Source organism: Microcebus murinus, chromosome 12 (genome assembly GCF_040939455.1).
Source record: "Microcebus murinus isolate Inina chromosome 12, M.murinus_Inina_mat1.0, whole genome shotgun sequence".
NCBI lineage: Eukaryota > Metazoa > Chordata > Mammalia > Primates > Cheirogaleidae > Microcebus > Microcebus murinus.
Genome location: NC_134115.1, coordinates 62,318,167 through 62,342,402, shown reverse-complemented (window position 1 = coordinate 62,342,402; position 24,236 = coordinate 62,318,167). Strand labels below are relative to the sequence as shown.

Sequence of the window (24,236 nt, the reverse complement as noted above, 5' to 3'; positions counted from 1 at the left end):
GGCCAAAGTCAGCCCAGAGTCACAGGTACCCTCTGGCAGCTGCTCCATCCCTCAGGGCCAGTTAAAGGCTATAGGAAGACCTGCATGCAGCCTCCCCATAAGCAGACTGGCCATGAAGATGTTTGCTTTCTGACAGGAGCAGGGTACCTGGGGCCCGAGCTTGGACAAGGCAGCTGTGGGATGATCACATGAGAGAGGGGCAGGCACTGGGTAGGTGCAGCAAGGCTCAGCTATGTGGGAGGCCTGGGGATCCTGCACGAAGATATCCAGGTGGACAGCTGTGTCTGCAGGTCTGGGGCAGTTCAGACTGCTCGTTTGGGAAGGAAGGCAGACATTCACATTGGCTCTGCTGCTGCCTACGGCTGTGACCTCCCTTTGAGCTCAGTCACTCAGTATTTCAGGAATCTTCTGCTTTGGAATTATGGTTGTACCTATAGTTTTTAGACGAAAAAATCATTGTTTCTTTTTAAAATTTCAATAGGAATCCAGATTTTTCCAAGACCATGCTTTTCAATATATCTAAGAAAGGACACCCCAAAGTTTGGAATACCTAAAAATGATTGGTTTGTGTATGTGGGATCAAGGCAGTGGTCTGCTGCTCATTTGTGTTTTTTGGCCAGATGACCTGCCAAGATCTGTGTCTGAGGCATTTTTAGACATTCTTTGGTAATAAACCTTCCAGAGGGCTGCTGGATTCGCCCGTTACACAGGTCTCTAATTAGATTGCTTTTGAGAAGTAGATCCTTTTTAAGCCGGGCTGTGTTGTTACACCCTGGTGACTGCTGTTATATTAAACCTTTCCGTGGTTAACTTTTAAAATCTTTGTTTACCCAGATGAAGAGAAAAGGCGACCTGATATTTTCCATGCATTGAAAATGGGTAAGCGCTTTAGAAAATTTTTTTGGATATTTAAGAATACAGGGCCACATTCTCCCAACTTAATATTTGTAGTCCTTTTCAAGGCCATCCAGAATATTTGAGAGGGAAACATGCATTTTGGTATTTGGTGGGCTGGTATTTACTATGGAGCTCTGCACACAGGTTCCGGACTGCCCTCCCAGGCTCTGCCACACCTCCAGCCAAATGCTATGGCTGTGCCCTAACTTTCCCTACCTAGGAAATGCTTCTCTGTGTGCTCACCCACTCCAGTCTCTTTGTGACAAATAGACCCCACCTCCAGGAAGCCCTCCCTGATCTTTAGCCCCTAGCAAGACCTGATTGCTCCTTCTGCATGCTCATTGCCCTTGTATGTCTCCTTCATCTGTTCTCTTAAGACACTAACAACACTTCTGTCTTTTAGTAAACACTTCTATCCATTTGTGTGCTTGTCTCCGTCCCTCACAGACCAAGGGATTTGAGAGTGGGAGCTGTCTCTGACCCAGCTTAGCAGTCTCTGCGATGCCTGCAGCCCATAGCAGAGGCAGGGTCAGTGCATGTTTGTTACACGAACCAACTGGATAAATAAGTCTGTGGTGCCAGGCCGTGGATCATCTGGACTCCTGCTTATGTTGGCAGGAAACTTCCAGCTGGTCAAAGAGATTGCCGACGAAGACCCAAACCATGTGAACCTGGTCAACGGGGACGGCGCGACCCCCTTGATGCTGGCGGCGGTCATGGGGCAGCTGCCTCTGGTGCAGCTGCTGGTGGAGAGACACGCCGACGTCGACAAGCAGGACAGTGTGCACGGCTGGACAGCCCTCATGCAGGCCACCTACCACGGGTCAGTGCCAGCTACACCCCCTCCGAGATGAGGCTAAACCAGTGCTCTGGCCTCAGATGGGGCTTCCTTATCTGATGGGTTTTCTGGTCCTGAGATGCTACATGTAAACACTAGGGCTGTCAAGACATTGAGACATGCAAAGAAGATTAAAGTGACACAGGCTCCTTTCATCTTGCACCCTTCTATATCCAGATTTCCTATTGTCCCATGACAGAGTTTCACAGTGACCATGAAAACCATGCAGTAGGAGCATTTTATGCAGAAGAGTAAGTTTCATGGGTTGGTTTCAGTTGAGCAGAGCGATTGGTTCATTTGGAGTTTTCACACTAAGATACAGTGAGCTCTTTAGGTCGCCCCTGTGTGAAAGGAGCATCGGAGGTGGCTTCTCGTGAGGTTTGGTGGTGAGATGTGTCCTCACCCTCTCCTTTTGAATAGGCCTCAGCATGTCCTGGGTGCTTAGGAATCCCTGCTCATCTGATCATCCCAGGAGGGTGGGGTTCTCACCCTCCTGGAGGCCTCCTCTTTGTGGTGGGCACTTGTAGCTGCTAAGTGGTCTGACTCCACTTTAGGGGCTCTTCCCTTGCCCTGTTTTGGGTGATCATATATCTTTCCTGTGTCCTCTGAAAGTAATTTGTTTTCCTATATCATGAGTCTCAAAATTCCATCTCAAGTGTCTTGGCATGTACAAAGCTTTCCCAGGGGAGAGGCCCTGATGTACAGTGAGAGTAGCAGGGTCCAAGGTAGGCCAGTGGAGGGGAGTGGTGGCCAAGTGTTTTTTGGGAAGAGCCCTACACATTTTCATTTTGTTTATGGAGGGAACATTTAGACTTATTTAAATCATGTTTGCTTCTCACCTGCCCAAGGGATAGGGAGTGGCGGGGTGTGAGTCTGTTTGCAATTTTCCATGCCCCTCTTAAATGCTCAGAGACTGTAGTTAATGTTGTCAGTCTTGCTGCCCAGGAGCAAAGCCATGCTTTTGCTTTCAGTGAGTGTAACTCTGGCATTTTCTTTTCTCCCCAGGAATAAGGAGATTGTCAAGTACCTGCTAAACCAAGGGGCTGACGTCACCCTCCGTGCAAAGAATGGATACACAGCCTTTGACCTAGTGATGCTGCTGAATGATCCCGGTGGGTGATTCTAAGAAAAGGGCTGTAAATCCACCCAGCCCCTCTCTGGCTGAGTCAGGATAACCACCTGCTTTATGAACTGTATTTTAAGCACTTGCTTATTCATGGGGGAAAGCCAGTCTCAAGTGTCAAGAGCTCACTACATGTTCTCCCAGTGAAGCGCTGGGCTTGGACTGGGTAGTCCCTGAGGGTTCCTCCAGCACCAGCCTTCTAGGAGTCCCCAAAGAGGGAAGGTACACAGGCACGTGTCTGGCTTTGCAGTTCACACAAATCCTAGAATGGTATCTGTGCTTTGCAGTCAGAAACCCCGAAGGACTCAGGAGGAAACATATACAGGCCTTTGACAAACAGAATGGGAGATGAAGTGATGACCCCCCCCCCCAGCTTAAATATGTAGCTGGAGGCTGCAGGGTCAAGGGTCCTGTGCTGGGGCTGTGGCCATTATTATCTCTACCTCTCTTGGTCCCCGGCTGGCACCTGCCGTTTCCCTCTGGCTATGATAGGGCCTCTGCTAGGGTCAACTTGGGTCCTCTCCCCATGGCCCAACAGACATATTTTCAGATAAAACACTGCCTTTTGTGTCCATAGACACGGAACTTGTTCGACTGCTGGCATCTGTCTGCATGCAGGTGAATAAAGACAAAGGCCGGCTCAGCCACCAGCCACCCCCGCCCCTCTCGAAGGTCCGACAGCCCTGGAACATCCCAGTGCTGCCCGATGACAAGGGCGGGCTGAAGGTTTGCCTTTCCTATCTTAACGGGGTTCAGAGGGCCAAGGGGATGGGGAACCTGCTGCTTCCTGTTCACCCAGGCTGGTTCAGGCTGGGGGCCCAGCAGGGGTGGCACGTGAGCTGGAGGTGAGCAATAGGAGATGATGGAGACAAGGCAGTGGTGGCTGCTTTGTAAGAATGTGGGTCCCTGTTGCCAGATCTCCCTTCAGGATTTTGGTGTGAAATCTCTATAAGTGTAGGAAATTTAAAAAAATTCTGCGTGCTGTAGCACTGAACTGGCCAAACTAAACACATCTCTCCCCAGGGGCTCTGTTTGCAGCCTCTGCTTTACGGCGCACAGGATATTTGCTCATTGCGCCACTCTGGGGTCTCCCTGTGGTCCGCAGGCCCCACCAGCTTCCTGGAAACAAGCACACTAAAAACAAGCTTTGGTTGCTGATTCTAACTGCAAGCTTGGACTTTCTGTTTGGATTTCTCATCTTCTATATCCTGCTCTACTTGTGTGAAATCAAACTTATTCCCAAGAAAACAAAACAAGACTCTGGCATTGTTTGCTGACCTCCCCATTCTGCTCGGGGTGGCAGCACCTGCTGAGATCTGCGGACTTACCATTCTTTTTGTGGCTGTTGCTCACTCAAGCCTCTGGGTCCCTTCTCACAGTGTTGTTCACGCAGATACCTTCATTCTGCTCTTACTGCTGTCTCTGCAGGCCAAGTCCTCATGGACTCCCCTTGTGGCTGTACAGGAACCTCTAAGAGGTCATGGGTTATAAGAATCCCCCAGGGGCAGCCCCTGTCCTCTGTCTAGGTGGGGAGGAATCAGCTACAGGAGCAGATAGCCCAGACCTTGGTATAGACACCTGAACAACATGACACTTCTCATGTTGTCACTTGAGTGGGAGTAAGGGAGTTATGCAATGGTAGATGTTAATGAGTTTGGAGCTGCCTCTGTGTCCATCTGTCTGTCCCTGTCTCACTGTAAGACCTCATATAAGTTAGTATTCCCTATCTGGGTCTCTGTTTCCCAATCTGTGCAATGAGGAGATTGATTAGAGGAGGGGCAGCAAATAGGGTTCAGTGCCACCTTCAGTTTATTGGAAATGACCACCAGAGGGCAGGGTTAGGAAGGATTTAGTGAGCACCCATGGCTTATTGGGAATAAGTGCTGTGATCGATTGGTAATGCCTGCCTGGGGCCAAGGCAAGGGGAAGGCAGGTAGGTGTGAAGTATATTCACTATCCCTGGGCCAGACAGGTCCTGGAGTATGACCTCTGCTCTGTGTTCCCTTGGCAGTCCTGGTGGAACCGAATGTCCAATCGGTTCCGAAAGCTCAAACTGATGCAGACTCTGCCACGCGGGCTGTCTAGCAACCAGCCTTTGCCTTTCTTTGATGAGCCCGAGCCAGCTCTGGACTCCACAATGAGGGCAGCCCCCCAGGACAAGACAAGCCGCTCTGGGCTCCCTGATGCAGCCCCCATGACCAAAGACAATGGTAAGAAAAGGCTGCTTGTGTGGTAGAATTTCTGGAATGATATGAACCTGTGCCCTCTGTCCTCTATCCTACCTGCCGGGGTTATGTCAGGGGCGAGATGGGGTTGGAATATGACACTGGAGCAGAGTGGCTGGTCTGGTGGAGAGGAGATATAGGCAGGGACACACCTGCATTGAGCATGATGGGATAGGGAGGCACTGGCCAGGGCCAAGGGCCTGTGCCACACTCTTGTGCCACACTCCTTGCCAAGGAACCCCAGGCTAGACAGTGCCTCTCTGTTGCCTTTGACAGGTTTTCCCCACCTCTTTGTGACACTGAAAGGATCTTGAAAATAGAATGAGTTACCTGGGGGTGGGGGGCATAGGTACTGAGCTCCCCACCACTAGAGGCATTCAACAGATTGGATAACTTTGCCAGTTTGCTGAAGGAGATTCCTATACTGATTGGAAAATTGATTAGATAAGATTCCTTCTACAAGTCAGATTCTGCGTATCTGGATGAGCTCCTCTGGCACCACTGTCTGAGACAGACTATCGAGCTGGGTGCAGCACTGTCTGACCCAGCACAGCAGTGGTTTATGGAAAAGCTGAAAACATGCTCTTAGTTACCTTTTAAATGATTTCTTTCTATTAAAATATTGAATACCAATTATTATTAAATATTTAATCACCCAGGAGAGTTGGTTTTCCAGGATGAAGGCTGGCCCAGTCACTCATCCTCATGTCATGGACACACTGGGGGAGGGGAGTCATTTCAGGAAAATTCCATTTGTCTCTCAGGTCCTGGGAGCGTGAGAGGAGAAAAGGAGGATGCATTATTGACAACCATGGTGAGTTGTGGGGCTTTTCTGAGAGCATTTTAGGTCCCTGCCAATCATTAGTTGATTGATTTACAAGGAGGGATGTGGGCGTTTGTCTGTCTTTGTGGTGGTCACAGATGGGGTTGATGCTCAGAATCTGTAACCGCGGGTTCCTCTCTGGCACTGAGGACTAGGAACAGATGCCAGCCCTAAACTGTGGGTAAGGCTGTGCCGGTGCTTGGTAGCCAGGTCCAGCCCTGGTCCTGTTCTCAGGGAGCCAGGGGCATTGAGGGAAGAATTGAGGGGCAGCATCAGATGTGGAGACTCACCCTTTGAGGTATGAGGAGCCAGGAGGAGAGGAGTCAAAGAGGAGGCCATATTTCTAGCCCAGGAGAGGCCTCAGTTTCCTCATCTGTAAACTAGGTATGTATCAGGATTAGGTTCAGCTATGAGTAACAGAACTTCCCCAAATAGCAGTGATAGAAACAAGGTAGCAGTTTATTTCTCTCAAGTGAATGAAGTTCAGGATTAGTGTAAGACTCCATGGAGTTAGGAACCTAGGTTCCTTCTACCTGTTGGTCCCCCACATGTGGCTTCTGTTCCTGAGGTTACCTCTTGGTCCAAAATGGCTGCCAGAGCTCTGGCCATTACTGCCTCATTCCAGCCCATAGGGAAGAGGAGAGAAGAGGTAGCCATGGGCATATGCCAGCTATCTTTAAAGATGTTTCCCTGGAACTGCAAAGTATTACTTCAAGTTACATCACAGTGGCCAGAATTTAGCCATATGTCTACATCATGCTGCACAGGGAGCTGGAAAATAAAGTCTTTGTTCCAGGCAGCTGTGTGCCCATCCAAACATCGGAGGTGTCATTTCTAAGAAAGATGTGGAAGGTAGATACTGGGGGACAGTTGGTAGGCTCTGACTTGGGGAATGATATCCCTCATGGCTATGGCTTTTAAATGAGATCATTCCCAGGAAGTTTTTTTTGGCATGCCTGACCCCAAATAAGCTCTGTTGTGTGACCTTGGATGTGTTACCTCACCTCTCTGGGCTTCATGAAATGAGCCTAATGGTTAAAGTTGGACTTGAGGCCCTGTAGCATGAAGACCCTAACACTGACCAGTAGAGGGCAGTATTGGTGAGGACAAAAGAACAGAGGCGCTCCCTGCAAGGCAGCAGCAGGGGCAGGCGCTGCAGAGCCCTTTACTGGGTCCTCAGGGGTCTGCCCACCGCACCCTGCCATGCCCACAGGTGTGACCTACAGTTATAACACCGACTGCGGGAACGTGTGCTGCCCAGCATTTGAGCATGTTAGTAAATAGCAGTAATTATTTTCGGTATGAAGACAGAAATGCTGTTATAGAAACTTTGGAAGATGCAGTAAAATATAAAGAAAGAAAATAAATTCATCCTTGATCACATACCAAGGGATAATCATGGTTGGCATTTTGTGGTATATATCTTTTGAGTATATTTCCTGAGCAATTTTTTTAGCATCTATGAATATGATATCATGTTATATATAATAGCAAATGCTACAGCCCTTACTGTGTACCAGGCACCATTCACAGCACTTTACATATACCAACTCGTCGCAGTGCGTTAGACTCTTACCCCAGGGACTGAAAATGCCCATCCCTGCTGAGTTTGCAGCTGTCAGTCCAGCCCCTCATTTGCAGGGTAAGGTTGTGGAGGTCCAGAGGGGACACACTTGACTTGGAAAGTAGGACTGAGCCGGTAGCAGCCCAGGACGCCACCTTCCTGCCCCGGCGCACTCCCGCCCCACCTGCTCATGTCCTCTAGAGGGCGCCAGGGCCCCGTCCACCCCACTGATGGGCATGTGCAACCATCGGTGCGGACATACCCACCCGCCTGGCTCCTGAGGCGGGTTTAGCTGTGGGATGCCCGTCCCCACAAAGCACCATCTGGCACCAGATTCACTGTCTTTTCTTAATTAAGGTGAACATGGATTGTGTGGATGCTTTTCTTTGATGATCCAGCAGTCATCACTGTGTGGGTTTTATACTGACCCCCAAATCACATTTTCAAAGTTTAAAATTAGATTACAGTTGGAACTGTCAGCAGGAGGCGTGGCTGCAGTGGGCTAGGATGTGGGTGGTGGGCTGGGAGGGAGCATCGCTGGGACTAGTCCTCATCCCTGCCCCTCCTCCCCCACCCATGAGGCTGCTCTCGCTGGTCTCCTGGCAGCTCTGTACCTAGTCCTGCTCTTCCCAGGCCTCTGCATTCCATCATCTCACCGGTCTGGAATGCCACTCCCGTCCTCACTGGGCCAGCTTCTAGTGAGCTGGGTGCCCCCCCAGGTGTGCTATGCCTGTGGCAGGGTGCTCCCTTCTGTGTTCTCCCAGCTCCCCTGCCTCATCTTCGCCCAGTGGCACACCAGTGTCACCCTCTGTCCTCGGCTCTCAGTCCCCTCTGCCCCATCCCCGTCCTGCCACTCTGACAGATCCAGCAGGAGCCCGAGCTGGAGCACAGCAGACGTGGCGTTGCTCAGTTACTAGGAAGAGGGCCCAGAACGCCCAGGGCTCCTGGCTTGGAGGAGCAGGTGGTGGTGCCCTACCCAAGGAGCAGGGAAAGCCTGGAGTCTTTCACCAGAGCCAGGAGCCCTCTTGGGCTCATCTAAACCCCGGCTTGTCTTTTTCAGCTTCGAAATGGAGCCCCCTTCACCAGGCTCCCGAGTGACAAGCTGAAGGCAGTCATCCCCCCCTTCCTACCTCCTTCCAGTTTTGAGCTGTGGAGCTCCGATCGGTCCCGGACCTGCCACAGCGGGAAGGCAGATGCCATGAAGACTGTGCTGCCCCAGAGAGCCAGCAGGGGCCACCCCGTGGGTGGCGGGAGCACAGACACCGTAAGTGGTCCACCCAACATGTTTTTACACCTCACTCATGGTGCCGAGATCACAGTGTGTTTCGGGCAGAGGAACTTCAGACTGACTAATCCAGAGGGGTTGCAGCTTATTTTTTCTTTCGAATGAGTGATATCCTTTTGTCCAATTAAATCCTACAAAGCAACTCAAAATGTTGGGGTGGAGGCAACATCTGGCCCCTCTGGAACCCTGGAGCTCCAAGGAACCCAGTTTGAAGACCCAATCTGTCAAATCCAAACTTCTCTTTAGTAGATGAGGAAACTGGGACACACAGAAGGGGAGTAGTTTGCTGATGATCACCAAGCAGGCAGGGGTGAGCTTGGGACCAGAAATCAGGTTCTTGGCTTTTAATCTGTGACCAAGAGCAAACACTAGGAAGCAACTGTGTGCATGACTGGTGTTTTCTTGCACCCACAGGGGTCATGAGTTCTGTACGCGAAGCCTATATCTATAGAGCAGATGCAGTGACCCAAGGCCCTGCTGAGCTGGGCAACTGTCTGTAGGATGGGGCTGACCCCTGCACCCACAGCTGCCTCCAGGGCTGTCATAATGTCAAATCGATAGTGGGAGACCCAGAGCCTGGCGCTAGAGATGCTCTGGAAACAAGCTGGACAGGTTTGCATTTAGTCCACTACTCTCAGTCAGGTAGGAATGTGGAAGGAGTTGCAGAACCACCCCTGAGACTTCTTCCATAGCTGCATTGTCTTGAGAGTTCAGCTAACCCCAGAGGGACAGAACATCACCACCTGCTCCGTTCGCTCAGTGAACACTTGCTGAATCCCACTTCTGTGTAGCCCAGTCAGCCGACCCTGCCCCAGAGGCAGCCATGGCAAAGACACAGGCACAGAACATGAGGCAGGGAGCAGTGTAAGGGGTGCCCTGGGAGCACCAGAGAGTTGATTGTGTGTGGTGGTGCAATCAGGGGAGGCCTCCAAGAAGAGGTGACATCTGAGCTGGGATCCACAGGCTGTGGAAGAGCTTTCTCCCCAGTGCAGACTAGGCAGTGGCATCCCAAGCAGAGGAGAGAGGACATGTGTGCAAGGCCTTTGCTGGTGTGCTCTGTCTTGCAAACAGGCCTCATTCTGGGCCCTGGGGATCTGCCACTGTCCCTCCCTCATAGGTGGCCACAGTGGGGTTCTGACACGCAAACCTTTGCTTTAGGTTCCTGTGGCTGCTGTGACATATCGCCGCAGACTAGGAGCTTGAAACGGCACAAATGTATTCTCTAAAGGTTCCGCAGGCCACAGTCTGAAATCACGGTGTTGGCAGGGCCTGCAGAGAATCCCAGAGAGGATGTGTTTCTTGTCTCTTGTAGCTCCTGGCTCTTGGCTTTCCTTGGCTAGTGGCTATGTCACTCCAGTCTCTGCTTCCATGGTCACATTGCCTCCTCTATGTGGAATTCCCTTTTCTAAAGATGTGTGTGATTGCATTTAGGGCCTGCCAGGAAAATCCAGAATAAGCTCCTTCTCTCAAACTCCTGAACTTAAGCATATCTTGGGCAAGCACATATAAGATGATAGTCACTCTCTTGCCTTGTGAGCTGATATTCAGAGATTCTGGGATCAGGACACAGACTTATCTTTTGGGGGCCACCATTCAGCCCACGACAACCTTTGGTCACACTGGGTGCCTTCTCTGTGCTGAGGCCAGAGCCCGAGACTGAGGATACGTAGAGCAGAGAACAAAGTCCCCATGGAGATGACCGTCTTCGGGGGAATCAGACACATAGGCAGCGCATGGTAAAGGTGCACTCTTGGGTTGTGACAAGGGTTGCAGTGTGAACCAACTGGGTGCTAGAAAGAGCACACAGATGGGAGGGAGCTGGCCCTGACTGCACAGGGATGGGCATTGTCAGGAAACCCAAAGGAGGTCAGCGTGACTGTGACAGAAGCTGTGCAAGTGCAGGGGAGGGTGGCAAGATCAGGAGAGGGTGACAGGGTTGGGTCAAGAGGACGGGAGCAGGAGCACCAGGAGCAGGAGCACCGTGCAGGGCCAGAGGTGCTGGGAAAGGCTCCAGAGGAAGTGGGGAGAAGACGCAGTCCAGGCGCAGGCACCAGCAGGGCAGTGTCACGGAAGCGGGCTCCGGGTGTGGTCACTGGGCCAGGCTGTGCTGAGAGGGCTGGACTTTGTCCTGGATAGGGTAAGGCTTCCGGGGTTTGTCAGCAAATGACACGGTCAGGTTTCTTTTCTGGCAGACACTGGAGCTGAGTGAGACTGGCAGCAGGGTGACCCATGGGAAACAATGTGAGGGAACTTACCCGAGCTGATGGGCAGGTGGTCAGCAGGTAGACACAGCTCTGTGCCTCAGCAACTCCTGGCAGGCTGGGCACTGCGCAGGGATGCGCTGGGTGGTGTGTGCTTCGGCTGGGGGATGCAGCAGAGTAGCACAGGGTCCCACCCCTTGCCATCCTGCACAGCTGCAGGGAGGAGCATGACCCTAACCACGACACCCACCTTATTCTTGCAGGCTCCAGTCAGGCCCGTTAAGTTTCCAAGTCTCTCCAGAAGTTCAGCCTCTCCCGCCAGTTCTGGAAACGTGAACCACTCACCACATTCCTCAGGCGGCTCCAGTGGGGTAGGGGGCGTGAGCAGGCATGGTGGGGAGCTGCACAGCCGCTCAGGTGGGTCGCTGGGCATTGCCCATGGGAGGTGGGATGACCCCTTGGGGCTGAGGGGTGAGCTGCCCCCATCAGTCTACAAATGGCCCCAGAAATGACTGGCACACAGAGACTTTCTCTTTGATGTGGCTAAGGGACTTTGCAGTGAATTCAAATTTCAGAGTCTCTTTTATGCATTTTCTTGGGGATGCAGGTGGATGGAGAGGGAAGAAATAAAGTACACAATGCCTTTTTTCTTTTGGAGTTTTACAAGAAATCAAGAAAAATGTATGGTATTTTCATGGTGTTTAAAATCCCTGAAGGGGTTGGGCGTGGTGACTCACACCTGTAATCCCAGCACTTTGGAAGGCCAAGGCGGGAGCATCGCTTGAGGCCAGGAGTTTGAGACCAGCCTGAACAACATAGCTAGACCCCATCTCTACTTTAAAAAAATAAAAGTAAAAGATAATAAAATAAAAATCCCTTGAGGTTAAACCTTAGCGAGCTTCTCGTTCTGCCCTTTTATTGAACTGATGAGAAAACTGAAGCTCAGAGTAGACAAGAGATTTGCTTAGGGTCACACAGCAAGGTGGTGGCAATTAGGTCTCACACCAGAGTGCCCAAAGAAATTTATAGCATACTTTTTAGTCCTCCCTAAGTTCATCCAGGATTAACGAAAGCCAGCTTTTCAGGAAGGCCACCCTGTTTACTGTGGAAAAAGCTTTAAGACCAACCAAGCCAAGAGACTAAAACAAGGTATAATCTCACCCACTGGGGATCAGCATTAACACTTTGGTATATTTTGGTATTTTACGAAGTGTCTTTATGTATATTATAAATATTTATAAAATTTTTAAAAGAATAATAATTTATTGAGTGCTTACTATATACCAAATACAATGCCAAGCCCCTTGAATGAATTATCTCCTTTAGTCCCCTGACAGCCTCTGAGGTTATCATCTTCCCTTTACAGATGGGGAAACCAGGGCTCAGGACAGTTAAATAAGTCACCTAGAGTCAGCAGAGCCAGGACTTGAATCCAGGCAGCCTGACTTCAGAGCCTTACTAAGCTGTTAACTGCTCTGTAACTTGCTTTTTCCTTTTCCCACGCACTGCTAGATTGCATGCATCTTTTTATGTCAGTGTGCATATATCCAAAGAATCTTTTTAATAACAAAACAGTATTCCATTTATATGAGGCTTCACAGTTTATTCAACCAATTCCCTGTTGTTGAACACCAAGACTATTCCTAGATTTTTGCTCTTGTAGGTAATGCTTCCCTTAGTAATACCTTTATGTCTCCAGATTTGCCTCCTTGTTCAGTGATTTCCATATATAAGTTCCCTGGAGTCAGGACAGGGGAGTTTGTGGATTTTTGAGGCTTTTGATACATTTTGCCCTCCAGAATGGCTGTGTTTATACGTGTGAAATATTTATAGCAGTGCCTGGCACGTAGTAAATCCTCTGTAAATATTGGTTGTTAGTGTCCTCCCTCGAGCACCCCCAGCCCTGGGTATTGCCACTTTCTTCCTCCCTTTTATTATAATTCAAGGTTACCAGTAGATTTGGGGAAGCAGGGAGCTGGAAAGTAACAATCGGGATTCAAAGAAGCAGACCACTCCAAGTCTTACGAAGTTAGTAATTTATTGACTCAATTGTGGGAGTAGCTGGGGACATAAAGGTCCCAAAGGGAGAGTCAGACAGTGAGGGACAGTCACTGACTAGCCCTCCTGAAACCATGGTACGGTTGTACCAATCAGCCCAAGCAGCCGTCAGCCAGCACTACAGAGGGGCTGCTGCAGGAGTCTGGGGCAGGGTGTCGCACTGTGCCTGGCGGGGGCTGCCACGAGCTGGCATGGCACAGGGGAACCGAGGGTGGACTGGATCTTGCCCACACTGCCTCTTCCCTGCCTCTTACTATGACATCTTCGCAGTACGGTAGTTGCTGCCTGACGTCCACCTTCTAGTTCTCAAGCAGATTTCTCGTGTGGTCAACTCTGGCCTGGAGCCACTTAGGGAAGGGAGTCTGGGAGACGTGGTCACAGCCCAGCCAGCACAGGACAGCCCTCCACCCCCGTGTTGGAGGGAATACTCTGTGCCCATGGAGCTCATCCCAGTTTCTGTCTCCTCAGGTGGCAGCATAGACAGCGTCTTGTCCCAAATTGCTGCCCAGAGGAAAAAAGCAGCCAGATTATCTGAACAGAAGTCCAGCCATCGGTCAAGTCCTGTGGGGCCAGCACCAGGGTCCAGCCCGTCTGAGCTTCCAGTCCCCGCTGCAGGCGGCAACATTCCCGGTGGCAAGGTGCTTATTCTGCATTGACTCTACCTACTACACTCACAGATTCTGTCCTAACGTGGCCGTAAGCCAGGGAGCACAGGCGGTGCCTTAGTCGTGGGACGGGACGAAAGGCAGGTGCCTTTCAGCCAGCCATTCCTTGGCGTCCTGAGAGGGCTGGATCAGTCTGCTGCTTGTGTTCACCTCCTGCCACGTCTCCAGGGCATCTCCAGGTGGGAGGACAGGGCACTGAGGCGCATGGACTGCCAGGGTGCACACCCGCTTCCTGCAGCCTCGAGGTCATACAGCCTCACTTTGCACACATTTGTTCATTGATGAGAGCAAAAGAGTTAAGAGCATGGGTTCAGCAGCAACCGCCTAGGTTCAAGTCTCAGCCCCATACTTTGCATGGGGCCTGGCACGGGGTAAGCCTGTATCAATGTCAGCTGTTGCTGTTGGCAGCATCATTAGTAGTCTCTGTTGTACCTCTGCCTCACTCACCCTTCCTGTGCCTCATTGGAGCATCTGCTTTGTGCTTGGCACTGCCAGCAATGAGCATCCCACTGCGAACTGGGGGATTCAGTGACCACTCGGTGTTACAAGGAACACGAACATCACACCTTAGTGTCACAGGGGCTGTCATGGGGAAATGGGGATGCTGTGGGGCACAGGTGGGGGCCCCTACCCAGGCTGAGTGCCATCTGAGTGGGCATCTGAAGGACGAATGTGGAGCCAGGTGAAAGGGTTGGGGTGGGCCAGGGGTGTTGGTGAGACTGTACCAGGTGAGGGAACAGCTTGTGTAGTGCTCCAGGGGTGAGAGCATGGCATGGGGTGGGTCATAGGCAAGACAGAGTCCGAGCTTCACCTCCCAGCTTCTTGGCACCATTCTTCCCTTAATGTAGCCAGCGAGTAGTCACCCCTCATTAGCGTCTCTGGAGTGTGCACTGCATGAGAACACTAGATGCCTTTCTGTAACGGGAAGTCTTTTAAAAGTGTCTCTGGACTCTGCTCCTCTTCTTCCTGAACCCCTTTGCCTTGGTTGGCTTATGGAGTGAGCCCCCAAAGTGTGGGTTCCCAGTTTGTGAGTGGGAACTGGCTCCTCTACCCAGTGGTCCCCAGGGCCCCCTAGTTGTTCAGACTAGTGCAGTTCCTCCTCTGAGAGGACCCAAGTCCAGGTGCAACCTTCATCATATTTCCTAGATGTCTTCAGATTTCTCCCTGAGAGAAGTCAGGCCACAGCCAGCCTCATCCCTGGGCCTTTGCCTGTCAAAGAAGTACCTTCAGGGATCTATGCCTTAATGCATGTATGAGAAAGAATCTTTATTTTCTGCCCAACTATGGTCGGTTACATAAACTCTTTTTGTTATTCAGAGTTCCTTATGCAATAGGACCTACATAATTAGGTTCTTTTTACAATTTAGGTCCAAAAACAGTTTTTCTCTCCCTACACATTAGCCTGTTTTCCATTATGTTACACAAAGTTATTTGTGTAAAGGACCTATATAATTAAGTTCCTTTTAGAATTTAGCTGTAGAAAAAAAAGACACTACTGATATTTTGATATATATTTTTATCAGATAGTAAGAATTTATATAATTATTGTATTTCTCTTTTTGCCTTTGCTTCTAGGAAACTCAGAGCTACTCATTAAGTCTGCCAGTCTGAGGCTTTGATATACGTTTTTTCTTCTTTGTTGTCTAAAATTTTCTGTTTTTTTCTGATGATTTTTATTGATGTGTTAGGTATTGTTAGTGTCCTTAAATTGGTGTTGGAAATAGGCAGACATCTAAGTTATAAAGATATAAGATGTGAATGTCCAAAGAAGCTGAGTGAACAGTATATGAGAACTCTATTCTATCTGTGCAACTCTTTTATATGTCTAGAATTATTTCAATATTGAAAACATTTGTAAACAAGCCACATGACCAAACGAAAGGGAAAAATAAGAAATGTTCTTTGGTGAGAAGTTAGGAAGTGACTGGTGTAGGACCATCGATAATGGAAAAGGCTTTGTGCATCTGTAAGCAGCACTTTCACTTTACAGCTGGTTAACTGAGGCCCAGACAGGTAAGGGGACGTGGCAGAGGACACAGTGCTAGTAGCTGTAGGGGTGTGACTAGTACCTGGGTTTTCTGATTCATAATGTGCCGCTTTTTGTATCTCACCCCCATCTCTCTGCTCCAGGGGTGGATTTTCCTATAACAGTTTTAATAATGCTGTTTCTGCTTTGCATGTTTTTAAAAGTAGATTTCCTAGTCCTGGTTAAACATTGTGTTGAGTCAAATACCGCCCATGTTCCTGTTGTGGGTGTCTCTTTCATCATCTCTACCCTCCAGCTGACGGCTTATGTATTTGCCTTACTCTTCTCGGCAGAAACTGGAGACCAGCACAAGGCCTCCGTCCGGAACTTCCACTACCTCCAAAAGCACCTCCCCCACCCTCACGCCCTCCCCGTCACCCAAAGGGCACACAGCTGAGTCCTCAGTGTCCTCCTCCTCGTCTCATCGGCAGTCCAAGAGCAGCGGGGGCTCCAGCAGTGGCACCATCACAGACGAGGGTGAGTCCCCTAAGATCCTGAAGTCTGCTCCCCTCACCGTGCTGACTTGGTGGTACAGAGCCGCAAGATGCCCTTAGTTGCTGTAACCATCTGGGTCAGGTTTTTTTTTTTAATTTAAACAAACAATCATGTCCCTCCCCTTCCCTGATCCTGCCTTGTATTTTTCTCTTTATTGTGCTAAAAGTACAAGTGGTTTTTGAATATAGGTGAGTTTTGTTTATATGCACAAACATACACCCATAGAAATGCTTCTCCAACACTTAGTTACTTTCACTGAACCCTGTACAAATCAGGATTCTTGTAGTTGCAAGTGAGGGACCCTGCACTCAAACTGATATAAGAAAAAAAAAACCCTGATAATTCATTGGCTCATGATGGGAGTGTCTAGGGTGTGCTTCAGGCATGTCTGGGTCTGTGTGCTTGGGGAGTGTTTTTCTCCGTATCTCAGGCAGGCTGTCTCCCAAGTGGTGGGGAGCAGCTGCAGGCTTGCTTTATCTTCCTACTGACTTTGCAACCCCAGCAGAAAGATTGCCACTTTCTCAGTAGGTCCAGCAAAATCCCAGGAGTAAAGGTCATTGGTTTGGCTTGGCAAATCTATAATGACTTGGGTCATTTGCCCATCCTTGACCATCCTTGACTATCTCTGTCTACGGGGAGGGAATGCATGGATCAGCCTGGCCTTGTTTGCCTTTGGAGCTGGAACTGGGATCTGTCCTGCCAATGATGTATGGATTAGAAGTGGGAGAGAAATGGCTCCTTAAAGGAGAATTGAAGTTCTGGTTTCAGGAGAGCAGGGGTGGATACTGGGCAAACAAAAGCATTAGATGTCCAGTGCAACCCGGAGAACCTGGGAACCTGCCTTTGTCAATCACAGGCCCCTCCCATGGGAATGATGACTGAAGGAAGGCACAGTAGATGGCAGGGCAGGAGATAAGGATTTGCAGTCAGGCCCCAGGAAAGATAAAGGAAGGTGAAGAAAAGAATCCCATCCTTCAGAACTGCCCTCTGGTGGCTCCTGGAAGCTGCAAAGGGGGAAGGAGGGAGGGAGCTTTGGTGAGAGAAGGGGTGCAGGCAGGTGCAAATCGAGGAGTATAAGTCAGAGAATGAGGCCAATTGTACTGTGTGTATGGTCCTCACAGCACGTTTGCAGGCAGCTCATTGCAGCCGCTGGGAAGGAGGGTGCTACACAGGTTCTGTCGAGCAAGATAAGCAAGAATCACCTGCCCAGGCTCCAGTCTGTACTAAGTTGATAAATGTATGCTGCTGTTGGTATCCTCTTTATTTGGGGGCTGCTTTTATTGTTTTGTTATATCCAGTGTGATCATTTGTAAAGGCTTCAGAGATTTGTTAGCAGTCTCATTCCTCCCTAGCCATGTTTTCTTTGTGGGGTCTCGAGTTTTCCACTCATGAATTCTTCCACTTCAGGGGTTGACAGGAGTCTAAGCTCCTAGGGGTTCAGTTGGGTGTTTGTGCCCCATCATTTTCCAGAAGAGTTGAGACAGTTGATGTGTGAATGGACGGCCCACGCCCACTCTCTTTCCCTCTCGTTCATTATGGAAGACGGTTTGCAAAGTCCTGATTGGGATGAAAAAAGAAGACTCATTGTGGTTTCTTTTTAGATAGATTTCTCTGGTTTAGAAAGACTGGTTTTTCATTCTAGGGTTCCTGGGTCCTGAGGCAGCAAGACCTATGTCCTGTGGACATACTATTGTTACAGGACAGGGGCTGCGATCTGTCCCCAAACAGCTGTTCTTTATGGTTTCTTTTGGGAAACATGTGACCCCAGAGGAGGATGGCACACAGGCTCTTGCCCTGCCCCATTTTTACACCTGTGTCCCCTTCTCCAGACTCCTGCTGGAGATAATGAGGCCTGTGATAACATCACCATCTCAGCCTCCCGTTTGTTCTAGGAAGGCTTCCTGGGCAGTGATAGGGTGCTGAAACTCCTGCTGGGTGTTGAGATAACTTACTAGGAGGCAGACATAGTCAACATAATGACATTAGGCTATTGTAACACAAATGAGTTCAAACCTGAGTTATCGGAAAAGTGCAGGGCACCTTGGAAGGCTCCACCGGAGAGTGGGTTTTCTGGCTGGACCATGAGTCTGAGAAGAGACGGGCAAGTTGTATGCTTGAGCCAATTATAAAGTGTACAGGAAATGTCCAAGCTGGTTAGTAAGCACAGATGTTATCAAAAAGTTGCATGAACTTATAATTAACTGAATTATGTATATATAAACAAAATGTATTATTTACTAATTTTTTAGTACATTTGACTATTATCTGTGCTCTTGAGGTTATTTCCCTCCTTTATATCTGCATGGCATGAATGCCATATAATGATGTACAACCACCATGCATCTCTTCCCAGCTCCACTTTCACAGACATTGTGTTAGTAGGTTGCAATTGGCCACAAAGAGGGTACTTACCACCATGGAAACCAGCAAATGCCACCAAATAGGGTCTAATTTGTTATTCTATAGATTGTCTTGATATAATCTAGACAGTGAGGGAAAATGTTAATAATGAAGATTAAACTTAAAAGAATGTTTTGTCTATCTTCTTTGTTCATGTAAACAGAACTATCAACCAGCATTCATTCATGTTGGAACTACACTTCTTGGCTATGGATACAAGAGTAGGGCAAAAATGAGTGAAAGCATTTGGTAGGAATCAATTAGCTGTGAAATTTATAATAAAGAATATTATATTTTTTATTGTTTGTAAATTGCTCAAAATCCTTTATATCAGCAAAATCTACAATAGACTTAATGTACCTGCACACATTCCTCCTCACCCCTGAGAGCCAGCTATTAACATTTTTCAGCACACCACTGTGGGCAGAGCCTGCATGTGGAGGGCACAGCAGGAGCAAAGTGTCATGAAAGTACAGGGGATTATATGTGGATTGGGAATTGAGTCATCTCAGGCATCCTCTCAGGCATCAGTACCCTCTTTTCTGTGCAGCTTTCCCAGGTCACTTGGGCTGGGTCTGGTGTCCTCTCTGTCCCCATATCCCCAGTTCATGCCCTTCACCATAGCACTCAGCACCAGTGAGAGAGGTAGAGAACGGGGTGCTGAGCACAGGCCTGATCACAAGACCACTGAATTTGAGTCCCTGCTCTGCCATGACTAGTAGTATGACCTTACTCAAGATAGAGGCCTCACTTCCTCATCTGTAAACAGGGGCAGTAATGGGGTCTACTTCATGGGGCTGTAAACAGCAAATGGGCCATCTGTATACAGGGTGCTTGGCAGTGAGCACTGTGCATTAGCTGTCACCCTCATCATTGTGTCTTGCCAGCACACAGAGCACTTCACGATGGGGCCCTCTCCATCCTTGCACTCCCAGCATGTAGTGGGCACGTTGGTCACTGCTGCATGGATGGATGGATAGATGGATGGATAGATGCTTCCTTATGCTCTTCTCCCAGGTATCTGCCTAGCTCACTCCTCATTTACTGCTCAGTTGTCACCTTTTAAGGGAGGCCTTCTGTGACCATCCTCTGTAAAACAGCTTTTGTAAAACAGAGGACATGCTGTCACCTGTCCCCACCCTGTTCTCTTCCTCCTTGCTGTCTTTGGCCTCTCAGCCACCTTCTTGTCTGTTTTGGTACCTGTCGACTCCCCACTGCCTAGTCTGGTATATCCCTATTGACTGTGTGAATGAATATTTCTCCAAGCCCCCCAGATACTGGCCTGGTCTCTGTTCTTCATCTTCCCTGCTCTGATACCCCAAATCTTCCCCTGGCCTGCATCCTTCCGGCTCTGCTGTTCCACCCAGGTGCTTCCTCCCTTTGTGAAGGCCACAGCCTCCTCCACACACTTGAGCCAAACCTGGGCTCTGGTCTGAAGCCAACCTGCCTGCTCTTAAGTTCTTTCTCAGACTAGGTGAGGACTTGTTGGCATTGACATTTACTCTGCATTCTTGCCCAGAAGAAGGCAGAGTTTTAGTCCCATCAGCTGGAACTCCCAGGAACTTGATGGTTGTGGCCTCGAGAGAGTCAGGGCTGGCCTCGACTCTCTCTGTCTCCGCAGCCTGACGTGGGTGTTGGGAGGTGTGGAGGGCCTTCCCTGAGGGGTGGGTGTGGCTGGCAGGTACTCAGGACCCACCTCCAGCCTCATCCCCAGGAGCACAGCTTAGAACTTTCTGTGTCGGGGTTTCTCTTAGAATATGATTTGAAGTAAGATTATCACTACTCTATGGAAATTTGAAGATCACTTTTTTGATGCATTTTACTAAATTCTAAAATGTGGCTTTTTTTTTTCTACATCTTTCCCTCTTGAAGATGAACTGACTGGAATCCTTAAGAAATTATCACTTGAGAAATATCAGCCTATTTTTGAGGAACAAGAGGTAAGGATGTTCCTTTTGAATGTCAATTTAAATCTTACTATTAAAAAAAAAACTTTGTCTAAATATGTGGGTTTTCATTCTGCAAGACTGGATTGATCTTTTTCACTGAGACAGCTGACGAAATAGAATTTGTGTTCAGCACATTTAGTTCAGTTCATTGCAGTGAAATCCTGGGGACCTTATGGCTTACTTTGTTATAATAGAATTTTGTCATTTTGAGCACTGCTCTCTCTAGAAAAGTTTGTGTCTGTCCTGACAATATTTTTGTTGCGTGGGATTGACTGGCAGACATATAGGTTTAAAGTGGGCCAAAGCAAATCCAAAGGAATCTGTGTTATGTGTCTGGATGCAGGGTCTATGGTAATCCGACAGAGCTCCCATTTGCTTAAAAGCATTCAAATTCACATTTTATAAAAATTACTGTTCTGCAATCTGGCTCTTCCTCAAAATGTTAAACACAGAGTTACCATATGACCTAGCAATTCTACTCCTAGGTATATCCCCAAGAGAAATGAAGACATATGTCCACATAAAAGCTTGTAAACAAATGCTCACGGCAGCATTGTTTATAATAGCCAAAAGGGGGAAACAACCAAAATTCCATCAATTGATGAATGGGTAAATAAAATGTGGTACTTCTATACAATGGAATATTATTCAACTATGAAAAGAATGAAGTATTAATACACAAGGCAACATGGATGAATTTTGAAAACATTACGCAAAGTGAAAGAAACCAGTTACCAAAGGCCACATAGGGTTTGATTCCATTTATATGAAATGTCCAGAATAGGCAAATCCATAGAGAGAGAGGGTGGATTCTTGGTTGCCAGGTAATGGGGACAGGGGAGGATAAGGAGTGACTATTAATGGGTGTGGAGTTTCTTTTTGGGGAGACGAATATGTTCTAAAATTTAGTGTGGTGATGGTTGCACAACTCTGTGAATATTTACTAAAAAATCATTGACTTGTGTACTTTATATAGGTGGATTATATGGTAGATGAATTATATCTCAGTGAGATGTGAAAAAATTTATTGTTTTAGCCAAATAAAACTCTTCCACGGGCTCACCAGCCATGTACTATGGTATAATCACTGGATTAGAACGGTCTAGTGACCAGCTTAGTACATGAAAACTGTCCTCACTGCAGTACCAATCATGAGACTCACTCATTGTCCCCACCAAGCTTGAGATGCAATTGGTAAATTTGTGTTTTAGTTTAGGGAATAAGTGAGTGTGCAGTGGCTTTCTTCCTCTGCTTTTCAGCCATGTCCAGTCTGTCATTCCTGCCTCCTTGGGATTTTAAACTTCAGCAGTGATTTTTCTCATCTCTAAGAAATCTTTTCAGATTGCTGACTGCTGCCTGCATTTGTTTGATATGCCCCGTGTCCTCTTTAAGTGTACAAAGAACACATCTCAAAGTATACTTCTGCTCCTTGTGGTATCTTTGTCTCTAGTTCATAAGATGACACGTGTTCTGATTTCTTGACTTTATCTCCCTTTTTTGAGCTGTCAAGTCTGGGAGTTTACCCGTCCTTCATTGGGCCAGAGGTTGCTATAGTTATCCAGTGCAGAGAACTGAGGTGTGTCCCGGCTAAGATATTATAGAAATCTTTGAGATTTTTAAAGGAAAAGGGGAAGGCAGACCTGGCACATTTGCTGTAGTTTTAACTTGCTTACCTGGAAGTCTCCGCAGCTCTGGGGTGAGGGAGGGAGCTGGGGCCTGAGGCAGTGCCATGGGGAGGACTGGAGGATCTCTCTGTGTGTTATGGTAGCTTGAGGTTAGCTGAGACAGTGCCCTGGGCTCTACCTTGTGAGGAGCCAAGCTCAGCTATCTCCTCCTTTTACTCAGTTTTTCTCTGGGTAGCGTGTAAGCTGTTAGCACTGCACGGGATTCACCATTGATATGGGCCCACAATCCGTTGTTCCCCTTGGAGGCTTTAGTGGGACTGGGGTTTCAGCCCCACTGAGTGCTTGCTGCCCTGGCCTCCAGACCCAGTCCTCACAGCCACAGTGGAACTTCATAGTCCCTTGCAGAAACTCCTTGAAGTATCTAGAATGTGGATAGCACTTTTTCCTGGTTTCCAGCACTGGTAAAAATTTTCTCCCTTTTAATAATAATAAATAATACTTTTAGTCATCAGTGGAATTTCGAAGAGGAATGAGGTTAATACATGCTCTCATCTTGCCATATTGAAACTGAAGACAGACTAATAATTTTTTTTTTTTTTTTGAGACAGAGTCTCGCTTTGTTGCCTAGGCTAGAGTGAGTGCCATGGCGTCAGCCTAGCTCACCGCAACCTCAGTCTCCTGGCTCAAGCAATCCTTCTGCCTCAGCCTCCCAAGTCGCTGGGACTACAGGCATGCGCCACCATGCCTGGCTAATTTTATATATATATATATATATATATATATATATATATATATATATATATATATATATATATATTAGTTGGCCAATTAATTGCTTTCTATTTATAGTAGAGACGGGGTCTCGCTCTTGCTCAGGCTGGTTTCGAACTCCTGATCTCGAGCAATCCACCCGCCTCAGCCTCCCAGAGAGCTAGGATTACAGGCGTGAGCCACCACGCCCGGCCAGACTAATAATTTTTATCTCTCTGCCTATACTAGGATGGATTTGACTTGGCTACATGTATTGAAGAAAAGCAAAATAATGGTGTCTTAAATAAAATATAAGGTTATTTCTCCTTTAGAAAGATTGGAGGCTTTTCCAGCTCTCTGCTTCACCAATACTAGGGTGTGTGGCTCACATCCTCAGAGTTCAGTATGGCTACTAGAGCACCAACCATTACATCCACATTCCAGGCAGCAGGATAAGAGGAGATTGCAAAAGGATACATTTACTCCTTTTTAAGGAGACTTCCCAAAAGTGCCACACAGCTTTATTATTATATATCTCATTGGCCAGAAGTTTGTCACCTGACATGTACTTGTGTGCAAGGGAAACTTAGAAATATAATGTTTTAGCTGTGTGTAAATGTAACCAGCTGAAAATTGAGATTCTATTACTTAAAAAAAAAAAAAAGAGGTATCAATATTGAAAGGACACTGGGATGTTTTTACCCTGTCCCTGCTAACTCTTCACAAGTACTCACTGGAGGGGAATTTAGTCTCTGGTACCCAACTCCACCTAAAATGAGCCATGAGGGTTTGGCATTTCCCAGAGTTGATGGATGTCAGAGATTGAGAAGGTCAATGCAGATGAAGAGTCATGAGAAGACTGATTGATTGATGTGGTCATTCAGTCAGTCAGCAAACGCTTACTACTTGAGTCATTGCCCCCTACCTAGCCCTCTGCCACATCCTGGTATTGGGAAATGCAGAAGTGCCCAGAACACTCTGGGAGCCCACGGAAGGGGTCTACAAAGTGAAGAACCGAGGAGACCTGAGCTGAGAGTTAAGCTGAGCTTTGGCAAAAGGAGAACATGACTGGAAGGACATCTGAGAAGAAGGCGTAGGACTCATTCAGAGAGCCATCAGCACTTTGTCTCGTTTGGGGCTGGGCCAGGGCCAACACATCTGGAGGAGAGAGTGGCAGCTGGATGTGTGGACTTGCCTCCTGGCCACGGGCTTGAGGCAGATGCGGCTGGAAAGATCTGTGGCCTCTGGTGGAGAGGCAAACAGGTTGGAGGAGCCCGTGAGGCAGCACCAGTGGGAGAGAGAAGCCAGTTAG

At 48.3% G+C, this 24,236-nt stretch overlaps 1 protein-coding gene across 2 annotated transcripts in view; it reads left to right on the top strand.

The window, feature by feature from the left end:
• The window catches only part of ANKS6 (ankyrin repeat and sterile alpha motif domain containing 6), a 49,562-nt gene that overhangs the window by 11,613 nt on the left and 13,713 nt on the right, over window positions 1-24,236 (top strand). For both annotated transcript variants that reach the window (XM_012769018.2, XM_012769017.2), the window contains exons 3-13: window positions 835-879; window positions 1,516-1,720; window positions 2,741-2,847; window positions 3,436-3,584; window positions 4,870-5,068; window positions 5,848-5,897; window positions 8,531-8,734; window positions 11,220-11,373; window positions 13,483-13,652; window positions 15,999-16,182; window positions 20,473-20,540. In XM_012769018.2, coding sequence (XP_012624472.1) covers window positions 835-879; window positions 1,516-1,720; window positions 2,741-2,847; window positions 3,436-3,584; window positions 4,870-5,068; window positions 5,848-5,897; window positions 8,531-8,734; window positions 11,220-11,373; window positions 13,483-13,652; window positions 15,999-16,182; window positions 20,473-20,540 — 1,535 coding nt within the window. The remainder of the gene's footprint in view (window positions 1-834; window positions 880-1,515; window positions 1,721-2,740; window positions 2,848-3,435; window positions 3,585-4,869; window positions 5,069-5,847; window positions 5,898-8,530; window positions 8,735-11,219; window positions 11,374-13,482; window positions 13,653-15,998; window positions 16,183-20,472; window positions 20,541-24,236) is intronic.